Source organism: Helobdella robusta, assembly GCF_000326865.2.
Source record: "Helobdella robusta unplaced genomic scaffold HELROscaffold_5, whole genome shotgun sequence".
In the NCBI taxonomy this organism is placed as follows: domain Eukaryota; kingdom Metazoa; phylum Annelida; class Clitellata; order Rhynchobdellida; family Glossiphoniidae; genus Helobdella; species Helobdella robusta.
Window position 1 is genome coordinate 628838 of NW_008705254.1, and position 20080 is coordinate 648917.

General features: G+C 35.0%; 4 protein-coding genes across 4 annotated transcripts; all 4 read left to right on the plus strand.

Moving 5' to 3' along the window:
• Positions 1-1618: 1618 nt before the first annotated feature.
• HELRODRAFT_163117 (hypothetical protein) lies at positions 1619-4399 on the plus strand (the record flags this gene model as incomplete). The annotated part of the gene is made up of 6 exons (XM_009027087.1): positions 1619-2296; positions 2457-2615; positions 2734-2953; positions 3539-3634; positions 3785-3846; positions 4154-4399. 6 exons carry the CDS (start codon positions 1619-1621, stop codon positions 4397-4399), a joined length of 1461 nt encoding a protein of 486 aa, XP_009025335.1.
• Positions 4400-6390: 1991 nt separating this feature from the next.
• On the plus strand, positions 6391-11995 carry HELRODRAFT_189102 (hypothetical protein; the record flags this gene model as incomplete). Its single annotated transcript, XM_009027088.1, has 14 exons — positions 6391-6674; positions 6914-7395; positions 7537-7626; positions 7726-7875; positions 8022-8210; positions 8367-8546; positions 8896-9063; positions 9240-9415; positions 9537-9716; positions 9942-10130; positions 10310-10558; positions 10845-10936; positions 11212-11296; positions 11768-11995. The coding sequence occupies 14 exons, from the start codon at positions 6391-6393 to the stop codon at positions 11993-11995; spliced, it is 2742 nt and encodes a 913-aa protein (XP_009025336.1).
• Positions 11996-13406: 1411 nt separating this feature from the next.
• Positions 13407-18180, plus strand: HELRODRAFT_189103 (hypothetical protein; the record flags this gene model as incomplete). Its single annotated transcript, XM_009027089.1, has 8 exons — positions 13407-13449; positions 13711-15525; positions 15798-15843; positions 16203-16320; positions 16418-16655; positions 16865-16983; positions 17166-17483; positions 17587-18180. 8 exons carry the CDS (start codon positions 13407-13409, stop codon positions 17914-17916), a joined length of 3027 nt encoding a protein of 1008 aa, XP_009025337.1. The 3' UTR covers positions 17917-18180.
• Positions 18181-18186: 6 nt separating this feature from the next.
• On the plus strand, positions 18187-19503 carry HELRODRAFT_163120 (hypothetical protein; the record flags this gene model as incomplete). The annotated part of the gene is made up of 1 exon (XM_009027090.1): positions 18187-19503. One exon carries the CDS (start codon positions 18187-18189, stop codon positions 19501-19503), a length of 1317 nt encoding a protein of 438 aa, XP_009025338.1.
• Between the last annotated feature and the right edge of the window lie 577 nt (positions 19504-20080).

Here is a 20080-nt window from a genome sequence, read left to right on the forward strand (position 1 = left end):
GTCCTTATGACAAAATCAAAATTTTTTATATCATACATCTCTATTTTGATAATCATCATCGTCATCGTCATCATCGTCCTCAAAGACCTCCTCAAACATTTTCTCATTATACCGTGGAGATAAATATTTACAATTCATTACTTAGTATTTGTCCAGCTTACGTTGTTCGCATGCTGACTGGCTGGACGAGATGTTGACCATTACTAGTAGATTGGTTGGTTGGTTGATTGGTTGGTTGGTTAGTTAGCTGATTGGTTGGCTGGCTGGCTGGCTGGCTGTTTGGTTGGCTGGTTGGTTATTTGATTGATTGGTTGGCTGGTTGGTTGGTTGGTTGGTTGGTTGGTTGGTTGGTTGGCTGGTTGGTTGATTGATTAATTGCCTGGTTGATTGATTGGTTGTTTATTTATTTTGGAGCGGTTCGTGCATTACACGCAGACGTCTTCCACGTAAAACATGCTTTAAACCGTCTTATATTTGTTTGTTCTCTTTTTAAAACCTTCTTTCTCCTGTTTGGATTTATCTTTAAATTGGGTTTTTGTGTATTCTTAAGAACCACTTGAAATAATTTATTCCTTTTCTTCCGTCGCATCTTTTCGTCTATTTATTCTTCCTTTTTCTCCATCTTTCCATCCATTCTTTCTTTCTTTCTTTCACTCGATCATTCCATCTTTTTATTCTTTCTTTCCTGTTATTCATCGATGTCTATACGTTTTTAAGGATGAGCTAAAAATTAATCCGTCTTTCTGAAAACAAAACTGTCTGTTGATCGTCTGATCGACATGTTAGCTCAAATAGTAGAAGCGCTGCTCGTTCAGTTGCTGTTGTCCGGTGGTATGGTTCGATCGCAATCTTTGCTCTTGCCGAAAAAGTTAAGTTGTATGTAGAGGATGTTTGTTAATGTTTTAATATGACTTTTGTGTTATCAACGATTAGTATGATGATAATAATAAGTTTAATGTTGGATTTACAGAGTTTGTGAATTAATATTAACTTTTTATTGTGTTTTCTTGTTTTAAAAGTGTTGTTTTTACTAGTCTTTGTTAGAGCAATTTTGATTAAATCTTTATTTGTAGTAAAAAACAGTTCCGAATAGCGAACGTTCCGTTGTTCGACGGAATGAAACCCCGAAGCATTTTTTGTGAAATGTTATGCGCTTGAAAGCTAATTTCATCCGGATACTCACTGGCAAAAGTAAACTTAACAAAACTCCGGAAGTTCATAAATGTTTTGTTTGATTTTTGACTCATAGTTGTGCATCTAATTTAAAAATTTCGTTGAAATGTTAGTTCGGAAAATATTTTATAAAAGTTTAAAACCTTAAAATCGCTTTTTGTATAACGATTCTTGGTACATGTGATTCGGCCGGGTTGAAAGTTCACTAATCTAATCTATTGATCCCTTGATTTTGTTAGTTTTTTTTTAGATTGGATCAGGTGACCCATGTGTTGATCTGTCGACCTAACGTTCGTTTTAAACAAGCTTTCCGCATGCAGTAATTTATGTTCGTTTGGTTGTTTTACGAATGTTTTTCTTTGTTTCACAAAAAATATCAGCCAGTCTCAAAACCATTGAATCATTTTTTTCCTGAAAATAATTCTGGACAATTTTTTCAAAAATAATGTTGAAACGTCCAAAAAGTAGCGATGCATACTACAGGGGATCAACATCTACTCCCAATAGCAACAATCAGGCAGCGTCCAACAACAAATTGGTGTCAGCAATCATATCTCCATGTCATCGTCCCAGCTATCACACTCCTCCATTAGGCCACATTCGTCCGGATTGGATGTCATTGCAGGACATTCCTGACGAATGCCTGGACCCCAGTCCTGAAAAACCAGTGGCACCGATTTCGCTAGCGGAAGCAGATCCAGAGCATCTGTGGGATGGGAACAAAAAATTGTTCGTACAGCTTCTAGACGACATGGACAACATTGGAGACGTTGCCGGGGTTTCAGAGGGATCTGCCAGACGACGTAAGAAAGCACGTGAGCTTTTCACTGATTGGCTCTTTAGTTCTAACAGAAAATCATCTGATAATCCTCCTACCCCTACTCCAGACGTAACCAATGTTCACTTACGCTCTAAATCAAACAATTTTGATCCCAGAAGATTTAGTGGGGATTTCACTAATTTTGATGTTAGGATTCCAGTTGGTGTCGAACCTTCAATTCCCAGGGCTTTGCCGGGCAGGCTGGAAAGGCAGACACCATCTCGAAGGTCGTGTGGGGGCGTGTTGGACAGAAAAAACCTGTACAACAAGTGGAGACCAAGTTCCATTCACTTGCCTAATGAGGTCAACATTAGTAATTTTGCATCTTTTCATGGTTTTATAGATATGAATCTTCTTAGGTGATTTTTGTCCAAAAATAAAATTTGAAAGGATTTCAGTAACTAAATTTTATCTTCACAGTTGAATTATTCGCAAAAATCTTCATCTTAATTTTTCAAATAAGGATGAAGCGGACTCAGGTTACCACTCAGGAAATAGTGCTGTGCTGGGGTCGATATGTCAGCTGCCTTCCAAAGGTCAGATGACCTTGACATTGGAAGATCTCAGAAGAAGGATCGACAAGTTCAACACCAACAACACACACGGACTACTCATGGACATGGTTAGTTAGTTACTTAGTTAGTAGTGCCAACCATCATATTACTAATTATGGCTGACAATAATAATTATTATAATATAATAATTATTAAATAGTAATTATAATAACAACAAATTCCCAGCCGTCAGATCGAAGTACCACATTTCAGGGCTTCATTAGAGTGCACATGAATCTTATTAGGCCAATCAGTATGAGGATATCCAAAAAACCTATGACCATTTACGACACCCTAACCAGAAAGAAACAGGGATGTGCTAAAAATAAGCCATTCCCCGATGCTACTGCTGCTACTACTGCTACTACCACTACTACCGCTATTACCACTATTTCTAATACTAGAAGTACTATTTCAAATACTGCTAATGATAAAAGCAATTGTAGTAGTAATAAAAGCACCCATGCTTTTAAAAATAATTGTTCGAAAAGTATTAGTAATAATAATGGTGATAGTAAATTGGGAGTATTTGCTAGTAGCAGCTCTACCATAAAAAGTAGCAGTATTAACAATAATAATAATAATGATGTGATGAGTGGTCTTGCGGACGATTTGTCACCATCATCGTCTTCGTCTGGAAGCATGGACGAGAATGTCGTGTCATTCTGTCTGCCAAAGAACACTTCTAAAGTTATTCACATCAATAGGTTGGTTGGTTGGTCGGTTGGTCGGTCGGTTGGTTGGTTGGTTGGTTGGTCGGTTGGTCGGTCGGTTGGTTGGTTGGTTGGTTGGTTGGTTGAGTAAGTGATGGCTCTGTTTGGTTGACTGGTTGATTTGATGGTTGATTGGCTGGTTGAACGAGTAGATTGAGTCATTTGTTAATTGGATGGTTGAGTCAGTGAGTGAGTGTCATTTGATTGATTGATTGATTGATTGATTGATTGATTGATTGATTGAATATTATTTCCATTCCCCAGCATGACAACAACAGTTGAAGTAATAGCTGCCCTCCTATCAAAATTCAACATATCCGACAGCCCGAGGAAGTTCGCACTCTACGAAAGAATATGCTACCCTAACAATCCACGTTTGTATTCCTATTATTGGTTGATTGATTGGCTGATTGAATGAATGATTGATTGAAAAAACGATTGATTGACTGATGGAACAGCCAGCATGAGAAGGATGAATGACGATGAACTGCCATTGATAATGTGTCTGACGTGGGCTGATGAAGGCATACAGAACCTCGATTTCAATAAGTTCGTCCTACAGGAAAACGACACAGGGGAAATCATGGTTTGTTTGTTTGTTTGTATGTTTGTTTGTTTGTGTTTGTCTGTTGTTTGTGTGTTTGTTTGTATGTGTGTGTATTTGTCTGTTGTGTTTTTGTGTGTATTGTTTATGTTAACATTTATTACCGTTAAACATAGTAGGACACATCTCTTCTGCTAATCATATTCACGTCATCAGCCACGCCTCTAATACTTTACATTTTATTGGTTCCACATTAGCTTTTTGTATTTTTCTATATCTCTCAGTTAAAAAATTCGTGATAACGTATGTTAATTTATTCTAATTCTAATTTATTCTAATTTATTCACAGTGGGAAGCCTTCAGCCTACCGGAGTTAGAAAGTTTCCTAAACGTCCTAGACAAAGAGGAGAAGGAGTGCATCAACCAGGTCAGAGAGAAGTACAGAACAACGAAGAGCCACATGCAGAAGAGACTTGATGAGTTAGGGAAATTAGGCAGCGGGAGGGGTCCAGGGATGGGCGGTGATGGAAGAAATAAAGGGGGCAGTAGTGGTAGTAGTGCTGGTAATAAAAAACGGGTTGCTATTTTTGTATGAATGTAAATTTAAGTACACACATACACCCATACATACACACATACATACACACATACATACACATATACATACATACATACATACATACATACATACATACATACATACATACATACATACATACATACATACATACATACTTATCTCACACATGCATATATGTAAATTTACAACTTTCCTTAATTGTTTTCCCAATCTTGTTAACCAACACATCTCTATATAGGTCATAATAATGGTTATGATGATGACAACGACGACGACGATAATGTTAATTATAACTAAGATTATTATTTTTATTAATTATGGTTTGTTAAGTATGTTAATGAAATAAATTTGTTTGAATGGTTAATTTGTTAGTTAAATGAACGTAAAATGTTGCATTGTATTGTGTCGTATTGCACGTGTAAAAGTTTGTTTATTTCATCACACACACACCATTCGTTCTTCTTAGTATGCCTTGAAATTATTTCATTAGTGTTTTATATATATAGCTATATATATATATATATATATATATATATATATATATAGCTATATATATATATATATAGCTGGTCATAGTCATAATTTTCATTCATCTATTATCACTCTCTAGAAAATCCCGAAGTCTTATATTGTTTGTAATGAAAGTATGTGTGTGTGCGGTGTGTGTGTGTGCGCGCGTGTGTGTATAATGTATGTAACATATATATATATTTTGTAAAAGTAAAACATGTGTTTATATATATATATATGTATATATGCATGTATGTTTATATATTGCCATTTTTTTATTATAGTTTATTGACCATATTATACATATAGTTCATTTTGTACATTTATATTCAGTTTCGTTCGAGTTATATATATATATATATATATTTATATATATATATATATATATAGGTTGACTTTTTCTATGTTATATTTTTTATGTTTTCATTGATTGGGTATGTCTTTTCATGTTGCTCTATGTTTGCGTTTGTCTTTGTTTATGTTTATGTATTTATGCGCGGTTTTTTTTGTATACACTTTATGTATCATTTCTCATGATTAGAAAAAAATATTTCGTTGGTTTGTTTGTGTGTGTGTGTGTGTATGAGAGAAAGAGAGAGAGAGAGAGAGAGAGAGAGAGAGAGAGAGAGAGAGAGAGAGAGAGAGAGAGAGAGAGAGTGAGTGAGATACCACATTGAAAATTTTATTTCACATTTCAAAATATTTCCAAGTTGTTCATTCTAAATTTCAATTACATATATATATATATATATATTCTTTATTGTTTTTGTTATTTTCATTATAAAAAATGTAGTCAGGGGTATGTATGTACTTGTACATATATATATATATATAAATACAAACACAGGTTTATAGATGTATTTTTTTGCAATGTTATCAGATACGTTTTAAAACTAATTGTATGTACTGTATGTATTGCATTTGCTAAATTATTATCAATGCTGAGAGAATAATTAAATTATAGTTAGTTTGCATATGAATGAAATACAAATTTAATCTTTTTTTTATTTAATATATTTATTTATTTATTATTGCTTTGGTTATGAATTTTAACGGTAATAGTTTTAGCATTGATTGCATAGTATAATTAATATAATCTCGTGTGTGTGTGTGTGCTTGTGCGTGTGAGTAGAATACATTGACGTTTAACGAACTTTATTTTTCAAAGTTTAATTTCAAAGTAGTAAACAAAAACAATAATTATTATTCAATAATATATACGCGCGCGCGCGTGTGTGGTAGGTCTGCTGATTGTCTCGACAACACATTAATAAATAAATCAATTTATTAATATATATAAATAATATTCGTTTATGATTAAACGATTTTTTCTTCATAGTTTATTATTTGAAATGTTTCGCACATGTGTGTCTAAAAGGAGCGGTTCGATATAAGATTTAATATAATTATTTTTAAAAGTTAATTTTAAAACGGTCAGATTAGGCTTTGGATTCGGTTCTAGCTGTCATATTGAGTGAAATTTACGATTTGAAAGGATGTCTGATAATGAAAAAGAAGGCGATACCGACTTTCATGGACCGGTTGTCATCGATTCGGTGATTGAAATGAAAGATATCGATCCTTCTTTAATCAATTTCCTCCCATCTGAGACTACTTTTAGTCAGTTGTCTAGGCTCCAGGTTCCCGGTGGCCACCAACATCCACTGTCCGGACTATATGCCACTTGTAGCGCGGCCGTCGCCAACGTTTCGAATTTGGAAGCCGATCTTCCCGATAAATATACGAAGCCGTCCAAGTTTGAGAAGTTAAGTCCTTTGATGTAAGTTTCGGATTATAAATCATTTTTGTGGGTTATTGCTGGGAATGTTATTATTTTAGATAAATTTGTAAATAATATATAAGTTAGATGTGTAAATTGGGTATTATCTTGTTTAAATGTTAGTGATTGTGATTGAGTCGATTGCGAATTTTGTTGAAATATTAATTTAAAATGATAAATAAACATTTTCGTTGAATATTTTTCGAATTTTCGTTTAATTTAGACTTTAATTTATCCAGCAAAAAGAAAGCTCCAACATTGAAGCACTATTCAGACGATATCCTTGCAAAATACAAAAAACAAATCCAAAAACTTTCATCCTCACCTACACCTCCGGCCGCGAAATTATCAGTGAAACCATCACCGAAATTTTCTTTCGAGGTAGAACTTATACCCTCTCTACTATCGGATGATGAAAATTCATCGAGTGATGAAGATGAAATCGAAAAAGGCAGTCCTATCGGCCAAGCCGATTTCTTGGACATTCTCGGTCAAGTAAAACCTGACGACGTAAAAAACTGTGAACCCACAATTCCTTACGATATAGAGGACAGGGCCGACTCGTCTGCCAGATTGTTCCATAGTTCGGAGTTGAGATATTATCAGCGCAAGTTGAGATGGAGACAGAATCTAATGATTGAGAAGTTGCTGGAGAAGGAAAGGTTGATGAAGCTGGCTGAGGAAGAAGAGAGAAAGAAATTTATGGATCTCAACGCAACACGTTTTTATCAATTTAAAAAAAATTTTCATGTTTTTTTTTGTATTTCTGTTTTTGTATTAATTTGAAACTTGAATTTTTTAATATTTTGCTCGTTAAAATGAAGCAATAGCATATTATAAACACTACTTCATCTGCCTTTAGTTAATAAAGAGCAGCCAAACTTGAAATACGAAGACGATCTGATGATGGAAGACGACGACGACTACATCAACGTCTGTACTGATATGCAGGGTACTAGATTTTCAATTAGCAATGGTCTACTTATTTATATCATTAACCATTTCAATTATTAAATTTCAATTTCGTCTATTGATCCGTTTGTTTTTCAAGTGCTGCTTCTGAAAGATGGTGTCAGCGACCCGAAAAATTTTGAATACAAGTTTAAATGCCACCAAGATGAGAGGCTGATTGATTTTAAGATGAAACTTACATCAGTAATGAACTGTAGCTTTCATTTGATCACTATTCAAAATTTGGAAGGTTCTATTTTTTTCATTCCGACTTCAATTTAATTAGTTTTTACTTTTTTGTCTTTTTTATGTTTCAAATATAATCAGGGAAATTATTTTAGCTTGGAAAAAAGTCTAAAATATAAATAATTTTTTGTAAAAAATGAAATTTGTAAGGTAAGGTTTTAGAGGATTCCATGCCATTCACTTGTTGGCTATCCAGCAAAGATCGTACTGAGCCAGGATTGTTAAAGCTGATGATAAGAGACCAACCTGCCGAGAATGGAGATAGTTCATGGACTCAGTACAATGTTCTGCTTGTTCCTATCGTTCTGCCCAAGGTCTATCTCATCAAGTTGAAGTCAGGTTTGTCTGCTTCATTTCATTTGCTCTGATCTGGATGTGGCGTGTTGTTCTGTTTTGTGTTAATTTTCAGAGAATCTCTTTTACCATCAATGCAATAATTATAAAGCTTGTTTTCCTCGCAAATCATTTAGTTTTTCAAACACGCACGCTCTGCAGGCGAAGAAATAACAGTAGAAAAAGAGCAAGGTCGCAAGGCATTCCTCGGTGGATACGTCGACAATGTGAACTGCAAGGTCTATCACAACTCAGCAACCCAAACAACCAACCGAAAAGATATTTGCGAGATTTACGAGAGATTGGAGAACCTGAACAGACGCGAGAAATACAGCCAGACACGTTCGCTGCGTAATGCGTGCGTGCAGACGAACCGGGATACATCAACGCAGATGACTGACGTCGGTGTCTACCGATCGATTGTAAAGGATAGAGTAGTGGTTCCAAGAGGCAACTACGTCACGGCCGAGGAGTTCTGGCAGATTCTCACGAATAATGTTAGGTTCGATGAATGACTGAATGAATGATTTGATGGTTTTGTAAAAAATTCTGGTTGTTTTCCGAAATGTATTGTTTACAAATGATTTAAAAGATTAAAATTTGAGAAAAAAAACTTTTAAACAACGTCTTTAACACCAAATGAGCAGATAGTGACAGTCCAAAAGTACTTCAGACGTTGGTACGCCCGCAGAATCATCGAGAACAGTGGCGAAGAAGCTCTGCATAGAGTACGAGGAGACGCAACTTCTTGATTTTTCGTTTCTGGAGGCAGAAAAGGCCGAGCAGATGTACAGGAGGATGCATCCGAAGACGAAAGAAGATTTTGACCTTTTGTACGTTGATCTCGAAGGCCAGTTCAGTTGGCAATTCCCTCATTTAACCATTTTATTCGAATTACTCTTCAAGTAGAATTGTTTGTTTGTTTGGTTGATTTGAGCTTTTTTTCAAATTAAGCATTTGGAAAATGTTCTACAAAGCAGTAAATGCTATTTCAAGATAGAAGAAACTGAAAATGATATACTGTTTAACACACAGTTTGGAGACTGGCAGAATTAGCGGACATATCGTCGCGAATGACTGGCGCGAAAAAAAAGGCGACACTTTGTCAGCTGATGGAAGATGAAAGTCGACTTATCAAATGCATCTGTGAGATGCAGCGAAGCATTAAGGACCAGAGATTGCTTCAAATCTTTCAAAATTACATCAACAGGGTTTGTCTTTTGCTTTTATTCCAAAAAAATTACTCAAAATTCAATCCCAGATTGTTAAATCTTTCGTAAAATAACCACGAAATCAGCACTTTCACAAAAAAAAACAAAATAAATGTCACAGATTTCGAAACCGCAAATGAAACGAGACGAGAGAGGGCTGCCGTTAAGTGTCGATACCTGGTACAAGATACAGTCCAGACTCTTGTTTGTACAGTACCAGACTATGGATCACAATACAACATTCATGTCTGGCCCTTATGAAAGACTCAGTGCTCTCAACAATCTTAAAAAATACTTAGAGGTTCGTTCTTTCGTTACATTTCTTGAATACTTTCATAATCGTTAAACTGTCTTTAATTGAATACTTTCATAATCGTTAGACTATCTTCTTATATTGTATTCTGATTTAATTTACACGAATATTCGAGTTTTATCAATCGAAACAAAAATTCATTTTTTTCCAAGTTAAAATGTTTTCTTACAAAGTAAAAATTTTTTTCTTAAATGAAATTACTTTGTCACCCAGGGGAACGACAATGACAGGCTGATAAACGTCAAGCTGGAGATTTTGGAGATGATAGAGAGAGAGGCCACCTTGACTATGCGTGGTGTCAGGAAAGATCGACTGCTGGGTCTTCGCAAGAGAATCAACAGTTTGTTCTACACGCTACTGAAAAAACCTGAGTTCAATCCGGCCGTTGTTGAACATTTGAAGGTTAAATTAGGACGAAATTTTCAAAAAAATTTATGAAACAACACCAACAAACCACCAACAACAATCCACTAACAAACAAACCACCACCAACAAACAAACCACCACCAACAAACAAACCACCACCAAACAAACGAACCATCACAGCCACCATCCCAAAAAACAACTATTTCACCAAGCAGAATTTAAGAGACCCGTCCTACCTAGCTACAATCGTCTGCTGCATAAGTTGCGAGAAGAATCTTCCGGTTTGCATGTACCCACACACCACTTCATTTACGACTCTACCGAATATTTGCAAAGATTGCCAGCGAACCAACAACAGAGGCTGCAAAAGGACCGATGTCTCTTTGTACGCTGCTATGCTTATGAGACTGCGGAAAAATGAGAGAGACTATGACGACGGATCGCGCGTCGCTTTTTTTATACAAGTGAAAATCTTTAAAAGTTGATTTTTTGTATATGTCGTCAGCGTTGACTGTTTCTGGTTGGTTATTTTTGGAGTTTTGGTTAATTGGTTGATTGATTGGTTGATTGATTGGTTAATTTATAATTAATTAATTGATTGATTGATTGATTGACTGATTGATTGATCGATTGAACTATAGAACTAATTAAACTTACTAATAACATAATTATTCACCACTAATTCTACTATTAATAATTACAACAATTACTTAGTAATGCAGCTATAAATTATATTTAACTTCGCCCTAGACACGAGATATACAATACCTGGTGGACTGCATATGGCAGATGAGAAGCATACTCAGTAAAAATACCAACCTCAATAGCTTAGTATTAATGAGGTTGCACTGAATGTGCATATTATTTCTAGTATGTATTAAAACTTTTGATTATTATATTAAAAACGTACATTATCAAGGGCTAAACACCTACACGCACACGCGCACACACACACGCACGCACACACACAAATACACGTATAAATCGCGTACATAGAGACACGTTTCACAACGAATCATTCCATTTTATGCTTAAGTGGAAAGCGAAGAAATGTCCCAAAAATGTGTTTTTAACTTTAATTTACAGGAAAATGATTTTTTTTTAAATTTCTTTCCAGATGGGATATTAAAAAGGAATGGACCCCCTGGAACTCCATTCTTGTGACGATGCACGAAGCACTCTGCCATCTCCGAGTCAATGACGTCAGAATGGTTGCGCCATCAGTTCTTTTTTTTTTTCAATTTTATTATTTATTTATTTATTTATTCGAATTTGAGAATTCGAAGGTTGAGTTAAAAAAAATAATTTGTAATTTTACTTTGAGTTATTATTTAAAAGTAAATTTTGAAATTTTGACCGCCGTAATTGAAACACACACACACACACACACACACACACACACACACACACACACACACACACACACACACACACACACACACACACACACACACACACACACACACACACACACACACACACACACACACACACACACACACACACACATCTCTCTCTCTCTCCTCTCTCTCTTTATCTATCTATCTATCTATTTCTCTATCTATCTATCTATCTATTTATCCATCCATTCATCCATCTATCTATCTATCTAATCTATCTATTTCTCACATACCCACACAAACTTCTCACACACATACACAACACACACACAGACCTACAGTCCTGAGTTAATCTATTTTGTCCGGCACAAACACGTGCAAGCCTACAAGGAGTTCAGCCGCCTCGTTCCCCTAACCTGCAGACGACAATTACCTCTCCACAAAAAACTCACAAATCTGCCGGAAGTGAGGGAGTGCCCACCGGGAGTGCCAAAAGTGTACTCGGTTAAAAAACCCCACGAAAAAAGATCCGTCCATTGTAAAAATTTGAGGATGCTCTGAATGGAGTGTCGGGATTTTTCCGGTTTTGGGGTTTACTTGGCGGGTTTTTAAGTTTTTTGGTTTTTGTGTTTTGTTGTTGAAAAGATCTTTTTCAGCATTTTTTTTAGTTTTCGGTTTTAGATTCTCATCAAATGTGGTAGATGAAGGGACTTATGTTGGTTGTTTTCAAAATAATTTTGTTTCAAAAGTTTAAATTTCTATTTTAAAATTTCTATTATCTTCAGTTAGAATAAAAAAAATTGTAAAGGGAAATATTCTGAAACAACAACCCATGGTAAGAATCGTTAAAAAAGCTACGTGAATATTTCAACTAGTGATTAACCAAGCGACATAATGTCTATACGTATCTGTCTTTGTGTGTTTGTGTGTATGTATGTGTGTATGTATGTATGTTATATGTATGTATGTATGTATGTATGAATGTATGTATGTATGAATGTATGTATGTATGTATGAATGTATGTATGTATTGAATTGAAACAATCTTTTATTCAGCCAAATATCTAAATGTATGTATGTATTAATGTATGCATGTATGTATGTATGTATGTATGTATGTATGTATGTATGTATGTATGTATGTATGTATGTATGTATGTATGTATGCAGTCGTGACTGACTTTCTGACATCAAATCTCAAAACTTTTATTTTATCATCAGAAAAAAATCACCCTTAGTCCAATTGATATTTTACGCTTCTATACAATAGCGTAATACACACGCACACACACACACACGCACACACACACACACACGCACGCACACACACACATATATATATATAACTATAATTAATTGATCAATTATCTAATTGTTATGAAAATTGTATACCAGAGGTACTTTATTGCTAATATGGATTTGTCATCAATTCAACGTACGTAAATTTCAGTAGCTAATGGCAAAGACAGTTTCGTAAAACGACAGCCACTATTGTATTAGGGACAACTGCACACACACACGCACACACACCTACATACACACTTACTCTATCTCTCACTTAGAGAAAGAGAGGGATCTCTTTCTATAAGTTATAATAATTATAATAATATTATAAGCCAAAGGCTGTATGTTAATAATTATTCTGTTTATAGGTATGAGTTGTACATGTGTAATATGTAGTTTGCTTGTATGTATGTACGTATGTGTGTATATATGTGTATATGTATGTATATATGTGTGTATGTATGTATATATGTGTGTATGTATGTGTGTATGGTGTATGTATTTTTGTATATAAATGTAAGTAGGTATGTACGCAATTCTACATTTCAATCATTATTCTTCCTGGTTCGACTCAATGCAAATATATTGATTGTTCATCTGGTTTTAAAATATTTTAATAGTTTGTTTATGTTATTTGAGTTTAATTTCTTTTTATTATAAAATCATTTTTATGGATATTTAAAATTAAATGGAGTTATTGTCAAATAAAATCGAAAAATTCGACCTAACAAGTGACCTGCATGAAGTAAAAGTGGACGGAACGATGAACGAGCTTGATGAAGGCCGCAAGAATACCTTCCCATCCTCCATTGTAAAGATTTTTTCTACCATCGCTGATAAAACTGAAGCAACCTCTGATCAAACATCTCCAACCGATCAAACATCTCCAACTGATCAAACATCTCCAACTGATCAAACATCTCCAACGCCATTATTCTTCTCTGCACAGCCTGAAGAAATTATTTCAAAACACACTACAACCGCCTCGTTAGAATCGACCGACCTGGTGCCAATATTCGAAGATATCGCATCTATAACCGAACGAATAGACAAAAAATTGACCTTAGAAGATGAAGATTCGCCGAATCGCGACATATCGGTTATTCATAGGGGACCGATTAAAGGAATACCGACTGACATCACCAGTCAGGATAAAATTACGGAGCCTTATAAAAAATTTGCTAGGCCTCGTACTCCTGAATATGCTAGCCATGGCTACGACCAGGTAAATAACTTTATGGCGGATAGATTTCTCGCCAATGTTGATCTTTTCAATGATAACTTATTGCCTCCTTCACTTTTGTCACATCAAAAATTTATGGCACAGTCTCAAAATTTTATTCTGTCTAATCAAGCGGTGCAGGCAAATTTGTATCTGAAGCAGCAGCAGCAGCAACAATATCTTTCGTTAATTCAGCCCAATTACCAGCAATCGTATCAGATACCGGGAGTTCAACTGCAGCCACAACTACACCAAACACAACAACATCAAAATCAACAACCACAGCTGCAACAACCACAGCTGCAACAACAACAACAACAGTATCAAACGTTTGATTTCGAAGATACATTAAATCAGACATTGATCAATCATTCAACGCCCTGTCTCCAACCTGCTGTACCGGTAAGCTATCATCGTCAGCAGCAGCAACTACTACCACCACAGCAGCAACTACTACAACCACAGCAGCCTCCATTCATAAACATCAACAGCAGTTACAATTTTGCTCCTAGCGACGTTCCTGAAGTTACAGACAGTAACAAAAACAAATCAGCCAGGGAGGTCTTGGCAGAACAGCCCAACAACCCTAAATTTTCAATGCCCACTTGTAATTTCATGCCCAGGAAAAATGTCCTTTATAACGAGCACGGTGAGATTATTGGTGAAATGAAAGTTAATAATGAACAACCACAACAGCAGCAGCAGCAGTTACTACATCAACCACCTCAGCAAATACTTCAACCACAACATCATCAGTACCAGCAGCAACAACAAGCGTTTTTTTTTCAACAGGCGATTCAACAACGGCCGCAACAACAACAACAACTACTACAAAATGAACTACGATATCAAGAAATGAGTATGCAACAACCACAAAAACAACAACAGCAGCAGCAGCAACAACAACAACAAAATTACATCAACAATTTTTCCAAAAATCTTCAAAAAGACATCACCTACTCCAAAAACATCAACTACGGCAACAAGACAAACAAGGAATACGACAAAACTTTACCAGAAAATCTCAAAATTTCAAAAACGACAAACTCAACGGAAATTAGTGAAAGGAGAAATAAACGGAAAAATGACGAACCTCAAAATGAAAATTTGGAAGAAAAAAACCAAAACGAAGACACGGCGAACGATCTTCGCATCCTAGACGACTACCTTGGACATGAGGACATAGACGACCTCATATCAAACTACGACCACGACATCAAACACATGCCCCAATTCCAACAACAGCATCCAGCCCACTGTCAATCAAAAAATGATCCATGTGACGCTCTTAGCGATTCAATTTTTGACGACGGTGACGACATAGATGATAACATCGATAAATACGGATACGTCGGTGCCATCCGGAATTTGTTTCAGGAAATGGAAAAGTATGATCTGCCCGGAGAAAAATTCTGTTTTGCGGATGAGATCATCGCCATGAATGAAAAAATCGATAAGGAAAATTTGTCGTCATTAGGAGAGCTCGATAGTAATGGTCATAAATCTCCGGCGATAATTATACCAGGTTCAGTAGGTACCGATTCTCCGATCGGTTCGAATAACGGTTTTCAATCCGACTTGAAAGGTTAACTAAAGTAAATTTAACTTTTTATGTAAAACAACTATAGTTACAGCTAACTAAAAACTTGTTTTTTTTTATTTATTATTTATCAATGTTTAAAAAATCCCGGTTCTCTTACTTATTCTTAACTGATACACTAACACGGTCAGATTATTTCAAAAATTACATAAATTATGTTGATAATTTAAAAATTATAAATACTTATTTATTCATAATTATTTTTATTATCCGATTATATATATTTATTTATTTTTATTTATATTTTCCATCACCAGCTTTGGGGAACGTAGACATCGGTGAGCAAGACGAGGAAGGCGATAAGTGAGATATTTTTCTCTAATTTTTTAAATTATTTATTTTTAAATAATTATAATTATAGCCATAATTTATCATAATAATTGTAATAATAATAATAGTAATAAAAATAATATTATCATTGCCAATATCACCATAAACAACGACTCAATTTTACTACTGCTACTTATGTGGCGGTTAACAAGTAACATTTGGCCAAACTATAATTTAATAATAAATTAATAATAATAATATTAAATAATAATATTAAATAATAATATTAAATAATAATATTAAATAATAATATTAAATAATAATATTAAATAATAATATTAAATAATAATATTAAATAATAATTGTCGTTATTAAATTTTAAACTACGGAAGCTTAATACACGGAGCAGTTATAAATAGCGACCTAAGATTGATGAGCAAAATTGTTACAAAGCTGAAAATAGACGACGGAATGAAGAAGGTTCTTGAAATGAAAAATAAATTAAAACAGGTATTATTATTATTATTTATTATTATTAACATTATTAATTATAGTTGTAATAATAATAATAATAATTTGTGTATTTATTTTAAATATTTTACCCCAGACGCCTCTAAGCATAGCGGTCATTTCCAACCAATCAAGATTCGTAAAACAGCTGATAGACCTTGGGGCAGACCCCAACACAAACATAATCCCTAACTGTTCGGACGCCATCGCCGTTAAGAGCTGTCTGTCGATGAAGCCACTACATTTTGCAGCTGCTAAAGGCCATCTCTGGCTAGACTGCCTCAAAGAACTGCTGGCTAGTCCAGTTATTGATGTTAATGCCGCAAATAGCGATGGTCAGTTGAGGCTAATTTTTTTTAATTTTCAAAAAATAGTATCCTTCTTCAAAGGCACCAAGAAGTAACACACAGAATCGGCGCGTCACGTCACATTCTTCACGCTCAATCTCCTTAGATTGCCATCTCATTCATTATATTGTCATCGCGGTTTTGGCATATTTATTTTATTAATTAATTTAATAAAATTTGTTATTTAATTTGTAAAGGCAAGACTCCACTGATCTGCGCCATACTGAACCACGGTCAATTTTATGAAAGTAAGAAAATAAATTCCATCCAAACGATTGAAGTCCTCGTTGAAAATGGCGCAAACATGAATAAACCGGTAATTTTTTTAGCATACTATTCCGTAATTTATGTAATTTTAAATAATATATCCGATTAATTATGTTACAAATGAGTGACTCTTCACACAAAACGAAAGATGAATGGTCTTTTAAACGCAAAATCTTTCACGCTATCCGAATTTTAAGTTCTCTTTAAGGACAAAATATTTCATGCTCATAGGACCCGAGCTTTGACATGACGCCTCTCCACTACGCCATTTCAGCAAAATCGTACGACCTGGTTAGATGCATCGTCGGCTTGGCAGACAGCCACATCCCAAACTCCAGCAAACAACTCGATAGATCAAAAAATGAACTGGCCAAAATGATGAGTGCTAAAACCGGTGCAGGATATACGGCCCTACATCTGGCCGTCGCGATTGAAATGCCACCCAGCGAGCATTTCAAACTAATTCAATTGCTTCTCAGTAAAGGGGCGGACCCATCTTGTAAGAATTCCGACGGCCAGTTGCCTAGGGAACTAACTAAAAACCAAAAAGTAGGTACATCACTTCATTATTATGCCTCGATGACTAACTTATACTCGTAACAAGACTGACAATTTCAGGATAAATGTTGATAATGATAACATTTCATCACAGGTTGTCGAGTTATTGAAAGGTCTTGGAACGAAACACGCCACAAACAGGAAGACACCAGCACAGCAACAGCCTTATGACTCATATAAACAACATCATCCTCGTCACCACCATCACCATCAACAAAAAAATACCATTTTCTCATCGTCACCTCATTCAATGTATTACCTAACACCGCCATCTTCAATATCCGGATCGGTTTCTTCTAATTCATCCGGAAAATCGCTCTCCCCGATGCGACACCACATTAATGTTCCGTCCCCAGCGGAGTCAACATACTCAACATCGCCATCTTCATCGACGTTATCGTCTGCTTATCAACTCCGCAGCTAGACCTCAACGATGTAATTATTGTAATTAGTTCTTCGTATAAGCGTTTTCATTTACAATGCATTGATGTTGTTTATAAGTATCACGCTGTCTTTAATGCATTCGTTGTTTTCGGTTTATATTTAGCTCTGACTGGTATTTCCCCATTAGTTTTTTCGATCTAGGCGTTCGTATTTATTTTATATTTCCCCTTATAAATTTATTGTCGGGCTTTATCTATAGATTTACAACATACGCATGTGGACGCGTGTAGTGAGTGACAACGCTACAAAAATGAATTCTATTTTCAATTACGCATCTGACTGCCCAAACGAACATTACATAACCGACCTGTTGGATCTGAGAGAGCAGTTAGCCGAAATCGAAAAGTTATTAACCGCATCGTCGGCGAAAAAAAATTTTCGTTATGAATTCGTCGAGCACTACGTTGACCTGACAGCCGCGGACTATGTCCTTTCTCTACAAAACAAAATCATTCAGATGGAGGGCGTGAAAATGTTTTTAAATGAGAACCAGATGTTCGCGAACGGGTCATTGATTGAAGACCTTATCGAGTTAGTTTTGCCGAGTTGTCAAAATATGCTGAAACTTTTAGAAGAAATTTCGTCTCAGCAAGATAGTATTGTTAGCGTTGCCTCGAGGCTTACCGTCAATGATAACAAAAATGATGATGTTAATAATAATATTGTTATCATTAATGTTAATAATGACAAGAGTACTGACCAAGTTAATAATGATAGCAACAAATGCATTGATGTTCCCTCCGAAAATGAAAAATCTTCTTTTGCTATCAACTCCTCTATTAAAAATTCAACTTATGAAACTGTACCAGCAGTTCAAGGTAAAACCTCAACTGACTTGAAACAAACTGGCCTTAACGGTTTGAAATCTGAATATGAAACATGTGATGATGATACCAAGTATTTCGAGACTACTGATAACTTGTTAGCCAATTTCAAAGTAAAACCAGCTGAAATAGTTCTAGATGAAAATGTTAACGACATGAAATTAACTAATGAGAACGGCTTGAAACTAGCTAATAAGATCGATTCATATTCTGATGAAATCGACTCAAACTTAGCTAAACTCGATTCAAATCCAGCTAAGATCGATTCAAACTTAGCTAAATGCGACTCAGGACCAAAGCACAAGGAAGACAAGTTTAAATCGGAAGAGATTAACGAAATAACAACAAAAAGAAAGCCAAACACTGACGACATCAGCACAATAGAAGATATGAATTCTTCTTTATCCTTCGAAATTATGACTTCTAAATCGATAAATCTTGCCAATCAGCTGTTTTCTTTGCACAAAATCTATATGAATAATAATAATTTGGATTCTTCCACTTCTTTCACACGTAAAAGTAAAAACTATTCCGAAGAGAATGAAGCAAAAGAAACGAATTATACTATTCTAGACCTCAATGACAGCAATTTATTTTCTATTCCAGAGACTGTCCGAAACGAAACTGAAGCTAATTTTGACTGGGAATTTTTCAGTTTGGACCATATAGAGAACAAATTCAATAGCGATTTGTTACAACCTCAAAGCGTCAACATATCAGATTTTTCCGATGAAAGAGGCTAACGATAGGATTGAGACTTCAAAGGAACCTGAGACACGCGACTCATAAAGGTTCCCTATGATATTTCGTTGGTTTTTTGATGTATTGTTTAAAATTTTTTGAATCTTGTTTCTTAAGAGGTGATAGTGTTTTATTCCAATCTTGGGCAATATAATGGCTACCTCTACGTTAATATTAACCGAATTTGGTTTTTCCTACGTTATATTTCGCTAGAGTTGAAATTATTCCTACGCATTTGTTTTGGAAAATGTTTGTTTTTTTAAATAATTTATCGATAATCGTACAAAGGTACAAATTGAATTTGATATTGCCTTTGCAAAGTCTTCAGTTTTTTTTTAAATTTTGTCTTAATCACATGTAAAATCATTTCAAATACGTAGAATGAATCAGAATAAATCGCTAAATTGTGTTTCGCAAACTTTTAAAAGTTGCTTTATCAAATATGATCATTTATGGTCAGGCCATGAATAAATGCTATTAATTTTTCTCAATTTTCTTTATGTATGCATATATATATGCGGGTATGGATCATATATCATTTCCTTGGTCCAGAGGAATCAGCAGCACACAAGCAACACA